The 12,808-nt window shown below is 40.7% G+C and overlaps 1 protein-coding gene across 9 annotated transcripts in view; it reads left to right on the forward strand.

Moving 5' to 3' along the window:
• The window catches only part of DMD (dystrophin), a 2,185,421-nt gene that overhangs the window by 1,950,857 nt on the left and 221,756 nt on the right, over window positions 1-12,808 (forward strand). For all 9 annotated transcript variants that reach the window (XM_078064107.1, XM_078064109.1, XM_078064106.1 and 6 more), the window contains one exon: window positions 8,010-8,088. In XM_078064107.1, coding sequence (XP_077920233.1) covers window positions 8,010-8,088 — 79 coding nt within the window. The remainder of the gene's footprint in view (window positions 1-8,009; window positions 8,089-12,808) is intronic.

Raw genomic sequence — 12,808 nt, forward strand, 5'->3', positions numbered from 1 at the left:
ACTAAAGATTTTGACAAATGAACCAGGATAGGAGGCTGATTGCTGCCTTTCTAAATTAAAATTAATGATACCCTGAAGGTACTTGGGTCTCTGAAGTCAACTTAATGTTGATATAACCTGACTCCATTATCACAGAATGAGGCAGTTGCATGAGCATGAGAACCAATAAACACACTTCCAAGGTGCACGTGAGAAATCAGTGAGGGGAAGGCTGAAGGCTTAACAATGGGCAGAGGACTTGGTGTTTGTCCTCTTGTGCTTTCCAGTGGATGGAGGAGTCCATCAGAATAAGGGGAATCATGTTCCCAGAGAAACCATGGGCTATGTGGGGGAGGAAATATAATTTTCCCTCTATCCTTCTAGGTTCTTGGCGGAGATCTCCTCTAATAAAAGACAGATGAGCAGGAGAAAAGCAAACAGAAGTTAAATAACATGTATACAAGGGAAAGACCCAGGAAAACTGAGTAACTCACCGAAATGGCTCAGACCACCACCTCTAATACCACTTGCAGCTAAAGACAAAAGAAAGATGTTGGGAGCTGGGGGGGGAGGGTGGATCAGTTAGGGGAGGTTGTCAGGAAAAGCACAGTAAACAAGGGTAAGGTTCTTATGCAGATTTCAGTTTTGCTTTCTCCATTGGTAAGGGTTTCTAGAGATTCAGTCGGTCTCTTCTTCCCAGGACAGAGCAGGAAACCCCCTTAAAATGCAGATTTCCCTTATAAATGTAAATTTCTCTTACAAAACATAACTTCTGCTGGTTTCAGGGCTTCTCCAGTGTCTGCTGTTTCTGAAAAACTAATGAGCTTAAATAATTCTTATGCCAAAGAGGCATGTTTGGGGGTGGCAAGTTCTGCTGCCCTTCAGCCGGCTCTAGGCGAGGCTCCCACTGACATCACGCCTCCCCTGTCTGGCAGAGGCTCACAGCCCTTTCATTTTAGGCTCTGTTTGCCACGGAGTCTGTGCACTCCTCCAGGAGGTTGTACAGAACACAGCTGGGGACGGCTGGTGGCCGGTGGAGAGGTGAATGGAGGAGAAAAGAAAGGGAAAACAGAGAATAAGAAAAGGAATCCGAGATTAAGAAAGAAGGGAATCAACACAGAAGTAAAAAATAGAAGGGGGAAAAAAAGCTATGATAAGAGAAGATCATAAAGAGAAGTGGATGAATGATGGTCTCAGATGGTACCCGTTTAGCATCCATGCTATAAATCACCCCAAATCAACTAATAATTATGCTCCTACTCAGAGTGAGCACTCTGTTAGCCCTGGGTGCTTCCCCATGATCTATTCTGAAGTCAATCGCAAGAAACTCTTTTTCACTCAAAGGTGTCTCAGTGTCAAGAAAACACATAAATAAATGGAAGGAAAAGAGAACTCAGCCAGTCTTTGCATTCAACAAGCCTGGATGGTCTTGCCACCAAGCTGTACCTATCACAAGCTCTCATTCCAAACCTTGTCGGAGACCATTTTTTTCCCAGTCACAACTCAAAATAAATCAGAATTAGAACAATGGATTTTTACTGAAAAGGATTATAATTAGTTAAAAGGATTTTAACTGAAACTGTAATCTCAAGAGAGTTTCCAGGATAACGATTGAGCATGTATTTATGAGTTTTACAAGTAAGGATTTGGAAGTAAGAAGGCATTGTGAAGGCCTCCCCAACACAGACACATGCATACAAAAAACTGTACAAACTGCACAACTTCAGGGAAAAAACCTCACGAATAGACCGTAGAGAGTCATTTGTGTACATGTGTGTGGTTTATTCACTATCAGTACAAGGAGAGGGTTTTTGTTTTGGGGTTTTTTTTATGGGCTCATCCATGTAGGTGTGAAGTCTGGTTCTTACATGCCCATGGATATTTAGCAAAGGTCTAGACAAACTGAAAGCCAGAAAATGGAAATGTACATGCCCAGTTACATCTTTCCCCAAGACTGGAGTAAACATGATCAATGCATGAAGTGCCGGTTAGAACGCTTGGATGCTAGGTAGAAATCACATTGTTGAGCAATGTCTTCCCGCATCAGGATGGACCCCTTGGCTCTCCTTAAACCTCCAGTGAAGATGAAAACTTAAAAGTGATTAACAAGTCAAAAGAAAAAGTGGAAGCCCTTGAGAATTGAAAATAAAGTTGAATAACATTTAAATTTAGATAAATTTTACTTGAAATCATTTCTTGGAGCCACAATGTTATGATCTCTCCTTTTTCTTCTCTTTTTGACTTTAAGCAATTTTGGGGGGAAAAAATGAAATAAGGATGTCCTTCAGAACACACGGAGGGATGGACTGAGCTTTGGGAAATAGTCAAAGCTGAGAATAGAATGTGTTATCATCAATTTAGTTGAATGACTTGGTGTTCATTCCTTATTCCTAAAATTTTGCTCTCTGGTCTACCATAATCATATTGAGCACAGCACCTAACAGATAACAGGAATTCAAAAAGTCTTTTCATTCATCACATTTATCAAATATTTATTGACCATCTCCTAGGTACTAGGCACTGTGCTAAACTATGAATAAGATAATCAAGGTCTGTATCTTCATGGGCAAGTAACTTGGCATTCTAGTATCTTTTGAATGAATGAAGAAACATTTCTTAAAGGCATGAAAGAAGGGAGGTCTCCGCAAACAGTGCGCTGCCTACAGAACTCATCTGAAATGAGAAAGCAAAGGAGAATAATACATAGTCCTTGTAGCTCTCGAATATGACTGTTTAAAAATTAGAACAAAACAAACAGGGGGGAGATTTGGGCTCTTGCTTTGCCTTGCACATTATTACTTTAAAATTGTTTGAGTCTAGTATTGTAGGCCCAATAAATTGAAATGATTTTCTTTTTTAAACTTTGATCATCAAGAAGGAAGGAAAGAAAGGAGGGAGGGAGGGAGGGAGGGAGGGAGGTGGAGGGGGGAAGGCAGGTCTTTGCAAAAACTGTGCCGAGAATCACACAATAGGGAATTCTTCACGCAAAATGCAGTTGTTCGGGTGACACTTCTTGAATAAACTGTACATTAATTCATTCAACTAATAATTAGAGTATCTGCTATATGCCAGGTACTGTGCTAGTCAGTGGGGATTGTAGTAGGGAAAGAAAGATGTGTCCCTGTCCTCACGGAGCATATTAAAAAAAAAAAATACCCTCTTCAATTTTCTCTGACATGCTTTACTGAGGAATACTGCAAACTAGATTATGAGTACTCAAGGAGCAGATGGTAGTTTTTTGCCCATCTGGGATAGTTCTAAAGAATAGACCCTTGTGTATCAGTAGATAAGGATTCTTCCAGTTCTAAGCTTCCGTGATCTATGATCTAATAGTAGAAACAGAATGTGTGCTTCCCCAAAAGATGTTATACTTGTATTTCTTTTTATAAAAGGAAACAGAGGTCGGGGCGCCTAGGGGTGGCTCAGTCAGTAAAGCAGCCAACTCTTCATTTCAGCTCAGGCCATGATCTTGGGGTCATGGGATCGAGCCCCATGTCGGGCTCCATGCTCAGTGGGGAGTCTGAGTATTCTCTCTCCCTTTCCCTCTGCCCCTCCCCCCCCAAAATAAATCTTTTTTTAAAAAAAAAAGGAAACAGAGGTATTGCCTGTTAATTCAGAAGAAAGTGGGTTCTTCCTATCTCTTTGAAGAATTCTAGTTCTACTCCTTTGGCTCTTCCTACCCTGCTCACCTTCTAATGCGCCATCCTACCCCTTTTAGTCTCACTTGCCTTGCCTTCCTTTAATGACTGAGACAAATTGCTCATCTCCAACTGGCTCTACTCAACACCTCCAGTTAAAATCTCACTGTTAGGTCAAACGCATCGTGTTCCCTATGAATTCATCCAGCCATATGCCATCCCCCGCTCCTTTGGAATTTCCATCAGCAATATCCTTATCCTCCCAGTCTTCCACACTGGAAATACACGAGTTCTGTTTGCTTCTTCCAAAATGAAGCTCCAACCCCAAAATTAATCAGTTCTTCCTTCTTTCAAAATACCTCCTCATCTGCACCTGCTCTCCCACTCCAGGCCACACAGTCTTAATTGCAACGCCTTTCGCCCCACACCTAGGTGATAACAACAGCCTCCAGGTCCCTCTTGAATCTGTGTCTCAGGCCTCGCTGACAGACTCAACTACCTAAACCTGCACTGCTTTCTCAAATCCTGAGTCCCTGCGCAGAAATCTTCCCTGGTTCCCTTGGCCTTGCCAGGGAAATCTCGAGCCTCAGAGTCTGGAATGCCTTGCTGTGGATTTCTGCTTCCGAGACACCTAGCTCACTGTACCTCACCATCCTCAGCAACAGCCGTGTTCTGCCCCAGGCCTTTCCTCGGCCTGTCCCTCCTCCTCACCTCCAAACCTCTATGTGGCCAAGGACCAGAGACTCTAGCGTCTGCTCCTTGCGTGTCTCTTTCGGGTTTAACGAATGCTTGTCAGACGAACAGAGAAATAACCGAGTAAAGAAGGAATTATGCCAGAATGCAAGGGCTAGTGTATCATTTGTAGCTTTTGCTCCCTAGTCTGTATGTGGTACTTGATATTGGTTCAAAACACAGCCAGTTAGAAAGGTCCGATGCATGGTGCTTATTGTTGCAGAAGTTTATCAAATTTCATTTCCTTGCCTAATTGCTCACAGAATAAAGTGCCTTTGTTCTTTGGTAGCTACACTGTGCCTTCAAAGTTTTTCTCATTCTGAAAACAATGTCTTTGTTTATTCACCTGTGCATTCAATCCAAAGATAATCTGTGAAAAGAAATATTTTATGCTTAATTCTTTAGTTATGTTAAGACTGTTGCCTGAATTTTTCATTTCATTTCATGATACATTTTTAATTTCAGTCTCTCTCATGCGTTTTCTTAACTTTGAGTTATAGGGATGGGAATTCACTTCTGTCTCCTTTTCATTTCTTGACATTTTTGGGTGTACGCTGGAAACTACCTCTGGACGTCTCCTTATATAAGAAGAAAGCGCCCTTCAGAGATGAGTGGCCTCTGATGGACTCAGACGCTGCCTCCACCTGGTTGCTCTGAATCTACCAACATCACTGCCAGGGGACAGGGCCTGTGACACGGTCACGCTCCTTTATCACATGTTCCCCTTGGGATTTCTTTCTGGGGATGTGAAAAGATCTCTGATTACTGTCCACTCCCCAGTGGCCTCCTCATCCTGTCTTCCCCACCCCCAAACGTTCACAATCATCTCTTGATTAATTTGTTCATGAAATGACCCACTCTGCATTTAGAAACAATTATGTATTCCAAACATTCATTTGCATGTGTTCTCTATAATCTTATGGCATCACCTTCTTCATGACCAGGAACTGACCTTGCATTAGGTCATAAAATATACCAACGACTAAACTTTCATAGATGTGGACACCAGATTTGTTCTGCGTTCGATAAATGGGAAGGCCAGCTGCAGATTAAATATGGATAAAATACTTGCCTTTCAACTTTAATCCTTAAAATAGCAGTTAAGACCAAGAGCCAGAATGAATTTGAATCCTGGCTCTGCCAATTTGCTATTTAAAGTTAGTCAGGGCGCCTGGGTGGCTCAGTTGGTTAAGCGACTGCCTTCGGCTCAGGTCATGATCCTGGAGTCCTGGGATCGAGTCCCGCATCGGGCTCCCTGCTCAGCAGGGAGTCTGCTTCTCCCTCTGACCCTCCTCCCTCTCATGCTCTCTGTCTCTCATTGTCTCTCTCACAAATAAATAAAATCTTTAAAAAAAAATAAAAATAAAAATAAAGTTAGTCAAATTTTGTTGTTTTTTAACCTCTCATGTTTTAGTTCCTACATCAGTGAAGTGGGCAGATACTATGACTTCTTACCACTGAGTTACTGTGAAACTTAAATAAGTTAATTCATATTGCCATTAACGGAGTACTTAATAAATATTAACCATTTTGGGGGGCGCCTGGGGGGCGCAGTCGGTTGAGCATCTGACTCTTGGTTTCGGCCCAGGTCATGATCTCAGATCAAGCCCTGCATTGGGCTCCACTGTCAGCGGGGAGTCTGCTTGAGATTCTCTCTCTCCCTCTCTCTCTGCCCCTCCTCCCACTCATGCACACACTCTCTCTCTCTCAAATAAATAAATCTTAAATATATATATATATTAGCCATTTTTTTGTTTCGCATGTATTGCCTTGCCTGCAATAACCTATTCCTCTCCATATGTTAATCATAAAGCAACAAAACAGTAGTTGCTAACATTCATTGAGTAATCACCATGTGAAAGAAAGCAGGCCAAACACTTCACATGTCTTAGCTATTTCCCACAACAATTCTATGAGGTACGTCATATTGTCCCATTTTACAGGTAAGGAAAGTTAACATTAGAACGATATACCCAGGGGCATGCAGCATGCAGTCAGTGTCAGTACACATTCTGGTTTATTCTCCCAGATCTGTCTGTCTATGTCTGTCAGTCACACATACGCATTGGTTTGCTCAACTAGTCATTAAACCTTTGTTACCACTTACAGTGTGCAGGGTTCACGGCATCCTGCCAGGGGGAGCGTAGGGGAAGAGAGGTAAGCAAGAAATGGTCCCAGCTATCAAGGAATCCACAGTGCATTGTTGGAGATACCCATGTCCTTGCAACTAAAACAGATGGTGCGATGGAAGTGCTCCGAGTAGAAACTATGTGCTGTGAGGATGTTGAGGAAGCAATCACTTCTAACCCTGCGGGACTGGAGACGGGGGGCGTATAAACATAGAAAAGACTTGAACTGGAAGAGAAGGGAGAGAAGAGCACTCTAGAGAGGAGGAGCAGCAAGAACAAGTCAGACAAGTGTTACATTGGATGCAATGTGGCGGGACGGGCAGGTTGAGTTTGGCCGGTAATGCAGGGTCATACGACTGGAAAGGGAGTTTTGGTGTGTTCTTCATGATTTTGTGTGTGTAACAGTGAAGCAAATCCTGCCCTTTTTGGAACTCCACATGCTTTGCAAAATATTTGGTCCCAGCAAAGATGGGCAAGGCTAGAAGAAGATGAAAAAAGAAGATTGTTCTCGATCTATGTCAGGCCCTTGACTCCATACTGCAAGGTCGGAGTCAGCTTTAGACCAGACTACCTGAGCCAGATTTCTGATCCGTTTAATACCTGTTTTATCTCTTGGGAATTACCCACACCATAGGAGCAAACCCACTTGAGCTCTGCTGGCTCTGGGCAAGAGCTGACCAACCCTTGTTTAGCATGGGCCTTTCAGAACCAAATTAAGATCCAGATTTATGGAGCCTACAGGCCTGGGGCCACCATTAATATCCAGTTGGCAGAATGCCAGATGGCAAAGTGTACCATTTCGCCTGTAAAATTCTTCCTTTTTCCCCCACCCAGAATGGAATTCACTAAGCTATCAGGACAGTGTCAATGTATTACAGAAAAACCTAATAGGAAAAAAAGAGTGGTACTTTTTATTTCATGCCACCTAAAGATATACTTTTCAATACTTTTCAAGTCTACTAAAAACTGCAATCTGAAATTTTCTTTTTTCTCATTTTCTCCCCTACATTTAAGCCTTGCCTCTACTTCTTTGATATTTGAGTATTGATCAACTATTGGTTACTTATTATCACTCAGTGATCCATCAGTCATCAATAGGATTCCAAAAAACATGAGTCAAAAACAACAGACTAAGACAAAATATATGCCCTTTCTGAGCTCCTTTAGCCATCACATATAACAGGGAATGACAATCTCCCTAACCTTTGCATGAAAGATTTAGAGTTTGCATTTTTGATGGTACTCATTGGAGCAGTAGTTCATTTGTGTCTGCCAATGAGTAGAGTGTGAAAAAAAAAATCTCATTATAACATTATCAAGAAAGCAGATCTTTTTTGTTTGGCCTCAATTTGATAAAAATGGGTCTCGGAGGCCATCTATGGTAAGCGGATATTAAAACCAGGGTTATAAATTGTTGCTTTAGTGTTCCAGCTTTTGAGGCCCGAAAGATCTTACCAAAAAGGGTACATTGTTTTAATTGCTCCTCATTATATGTGATGAGAGAACATCATTTCTCTCCTCTTCCTCCCAGGTGGCTGTTGAGGACCGCATCAGGCAGCTGCACGAAGCCCACAGGGACTTTGGGCCGGCATCCCAGCACTTCCTTTCCAGTAAGTTGCTGTCACCTTCCATTGCTTAATGTCTTCATTGCTTCTTGGTAGTGAAGAATTAAGAGTTGAATTATGATCATCTCTGCCAAGTGCACTAGAGGCGTAAATCATCCTGAAATACAGCTTGGGGGGAGAATCCAGGGCATTGGGAGAGGAGGTCCGATTAGATCATTTTGTCCAGTCTTCAGCTAACACATAATTGTTTCCTGCAATGTGTTCTCAAGTGCTAACTTTGGTAATACTTTTGTATCTTTAGTTCTGCTTATAGCGGTTCACTTCATAAGCTGATAATTATGATACCATCTAATTATGATGGGATCATTCAATACGTGTTACTGGGACTCTATAATTCTTTATGTAATTCATTAAATACTTCCTGCCTCCCAGTTGGAAGCTCAGCCTATTGGATTTCCTCTCCCTAACCATTCTTACTGCTCTTTTATCCTTGATCACTCTTCATTCTTTCACTTCAGCTTTACTCTTTTATTAATTATATTTGTGTCATTAATTATTAATATATATTATTGATAAATATTACATATTTTATAATAAATACTAAGAGGAACAGCCTTAGTTAACGGAGGGTTTACTATTGGAACATCCTATTAATGTAACAGTACATATTAAATTGTCAAGCTCCTGTTGTCCTCTGATTGATGTTATTAATTTCTACCACTCTTTGATTACAAAAGTGTGGATTTTGGGGTTTCTTCTATTTAAAAAGCCATATTTCTACCACATGGAGTTAACATGTGCTAACATTTTGGCATATTTCTTGTCATACATGAGTATGTATGAGGGCCTCACCATCATTTTAAGGCAATTACTTTGTGCCTGACAATGTTACAAATATGAACTAATTTAATCCTCATAGCACCCTCTGAGGTAGATACGTTATTATACCCATTTTAAAGATGGGGAAATTGAGGCACACAGTCACACACAGATTGACTGACAGCCAGGATTCAAACCCAGCTTGGTTCCAGAGCCTGTTCTAGCCACTACACTGGACTGTCGTTTACTTAATTTATGTATCTTATAGACAGGAAGTAATTCTGTATGATTTCCCTTCACTCTCCTGCCACCTTCTTTTATTGTCATTTTCTCATCCTTTCCTTTGTTTTCCATTTCCCATAGGTTAAGAAAAAGATCTTTACTCACTTTTTATTTTTTTTAAGATGTATTTATTTGAGAGAAGAGAGTAAGAGCACACGTGCACAGTAGGGATGAACTGAAGGAGAGGGAGAGAAACTCTCAAACAGACTCCATGCCGAGCGTGGGGCCTGATGTGAGGCTCGATCCCATGACCCTACAATCGTGACCTGAGCCAAAACCAAGGGTCAAACGCTACTGCGCACCACCCAGGCACCCCTTTGCTCACATTTTAAAGTATTTGACTAGATGCTTTCATGTATCTCCAATTGGCTCTTGTCTTTTAGAAAAAAATTCCTAGAAGGTGATAGTCCTTTTTGTTATACATTGACAGTGTATTAAGTAAGAAATTGTCTTACATTCTTGACGGGGTCTAACCTATCTGCATGCAGTCGTTATTTGGACATGCTTAGGATGGGCCAAAAGAAGGGGGGCAGGTGAAAGCAGTGTATGCAATCAAGTGGATTGTGGCTTCTAGGAATGCCTCTAAGATAATGACGAGGCCTGAGGATTTTGTCTTCTGTACTTGTCCAAATCTCTGGTCTGCTTAAGTCACCTCGGTGACTGCCACTCTATTTGATCTCATTGAAATTAAATGTGATAACATATTTTTAAGTGACTCATAAGCCATAAACAAAAATATCACTCTTATGAATATTAATTACTCCTCAGATGCCAGGTGTATTCATTCATCCTTTATTCTCCCTGCTTGCCCCACCCAAATTCCCATGTCTTCCCCATTAAAACTTCTTTTCAGAAAATGATATGTTATTTAACCCAGGTGACAGGTAAAGTTTAATGTGTACTCCTCCTGGGTTATTTGCATTTTAATAGGGTGAAAAGCCATAAGTCTGAGGAATGACTCTCTGTTGGTAGAACATCAGCCATAATCTCTGAGTTGTGAGGGAAGAACTTGGAAGGGCCAGGTGGAGCATGTTTACACCTTTTAAACAATATCACACCGGTGCCCACTTCCAGAAAGGTCAGCCTAGTAGACACGGACGCTCATAACAATATTCATTTACCTGCTTAAATGGAGCCAGCCCCAGGAGTCACCAATTTCTTACTCATGTGGAATATTGATATATGCTTTGAAGCTTTGCTTATGGATATCAAAAAATACCAATTTGGTGTAAGGGATATTTGAGAAATAGGACAGTGAGACTAAAGACTGAATGAAGACTGTTTCTTTGTGTTGTCCTTTTTTTAAATTACAGAGGTAATATATGCCACTCAAGGAAATTTTGGAAACAGAGAATACAAACAGAGAAAAAATTACCCATAATCCCACCACTCAGAGATAACCACTACAAAAAATGTGCTTCATATACTTTCTGTCTTTCTCTCAGGGGGCGTGTGTATGTGTGTGAATTCAGATTCCCTTCTTTTAAACCAAACAGGAATAAAATCACATTACCATTTTATGACCTCTTTTTTCCCTTAGAACTGTAATAAAGATATTTTTGTGTTTAAATATTCCTCTACGGAGTAATTTTTTAAATGGCTGGGTAGTATTCTCATCTCTGGCTGTACCAGATTTACCAAGACAATTCTGAATTAAAGTCATTTCAAATCTTTCACTATTATATCCAGCTTTGTGACTAACATCCTTTGTACACCTTTATAAACATCTCCTAGTCTTTCTACAAGATAAACGCCTAAACACACAACCACTCTGTTAAAGGACGTTTACATTTGTATGGCTTCTGATATGTACCGCCACATGGACCTCTAGAAATCTCCAGAATTTGGGTGCCCCATCAAAACCACATTTGAGGCAGGGCATCTCTGAAGTCATTTACTTGCTGTTAAATTGTGTTCTGTGAAAGCAAAACAGTTTTTCCCCTAAAACAAACAAAAATATGTTTGAAAAAAATACCACTGAGGCCATATCAAATGATTTTGAATTGATAGATATCTAGTAATTTACTTCCAGGTTACTAGGAATAATAATGGGATGATTTCTGAGGCTTAGAAATTACAAAGAGAAGTAAAGATGAGCACTAACTGCCCCCGCAAACATGCTCACTCTCTCTCTCCTTCTCCCTCTCTCTCTTTCTCTCTCTCTTTCACATACACACACACACACACACACACACACAAAAACACACATTCCCCTTTGAAAATTACATTACCAGCTGTCTTTGTTTTTTATCAGTAGAGAGAGGCAGCCTTTTACTGAATAAAAGTATTCACTGTTTCTTCTTGGTGGCCCAATCTCTACGTGTTAAAGAAGTGGTTCCTTTTATCTTAGATCTGAGAGAAATGAGAAGAGAAAAACATTGTAAAATATGACCCTTATCCATTGCTAGACACTTGCTTGCCTTTAATTCTAGCTGTAGTATTCTACCACTTTTTTTAAGATTTTATTTTTAAGTAACCTCTACACCCAATGTGGGGCTCAAACTCATGACCCTGAAATCAAGAGTCACATGCTCCATAGACATAGACTGAGCCAGGAAGGCACCCCAATAATCTACCACTTCTTTTTTTAAGATTTTATATATTTATTTATTTGAGAGAGAGAGCATGTGCAGGGGGAGAAGGAGAGGGGGAGGGAGAGGGGAGGGAAAGAATCCCAAGCAAATCCGGGGCTGAGCACAGAGCCCAAAGCCGAACTTGTCACAGGGCTCGATCCCACGCCCCTGAGATCATGGCCTGAGCCAAAACCAAGTCAGACACTCAACTGCCTAAGCCACCCAGGCACCCCTCTACCACTTCTAATTGACTTCAGTAACTTAAACCAAGAAAAGGGAGAATTTGGTAATAGTGTGATTTTTAAAAATTATTTAAATTTTTATATATGTATAGTGTATTATGTTTATACACAATTTTGAATCACACAGTTAGCATTTATACATGTATTAAAATATATAGTGGGGGGGGGGCCTGGGTAGCTCAGATGGTTAAGCCTCTGCCTTTGGCTCAGGTCATGATCTCCAGGTCCTGGGATCAAGCCCCACATCGGGCTCCCAGCTCAGCGGGGAGTCTGCTTCTCCTTCTCCCTCTGCCTCTCCCCCTGCTTGTGCTCTCTCTGTCTCTCTCTCTCTCAAATGAATAAATAAAATCTTTTAAAAAAGAATATATAGTAGGAAGGTACAGTGTCCATGTCTTCATATGTCAATGATCAAGAAAGTACTATAGTATTTATTGGCATAGTAGTCTGAAAATTGTCCATTTAAAATTATCTTCACGAATTTATCTTCAAAAACAAAAAAGAGCCTGAGATCTTTTTTGCGTCAATTTTCTCAGTTCTCTGAGCTTCTAGTTTAAGTTTTACTTCACCAAGGATAACTATATATTTGAATAAAGGTAGAACTCTTTCTGTAAGAGTGAGAAGAACTTAGAGCTGTCTTAATGGTTTACCAGTTCTACAAAATCTTACCATTTGCAACGACATGGATGGAGCTAGAGAGTATTATGCTAAGTGAAATAAGTCAGTCAGAGAAAGACAAATACATACCATTTAAGAAACAAAACAGATGAGCAAAGGGAAAAAGAGAGAGAGAAGCAAACCAGGAAACAAACTGTTAACTGTAGAGAACATACTGATGGTTACCAGAGGGGA

This window comes from Halichoerus grypus, chromosome X (genome assembly GCF_964656455.1).
Source record: "Halichoerus grypus chromosome X, mHalGry1.hap1.1, whole genome shotgun sequence".
NCBI classification, from domain to species: domain Eukaryota; kingdom Metazoa; phylum Chordata; class Mammalia; order Carnivora; family Phocidae; genus Halichoerus; species Halichoerus grypus.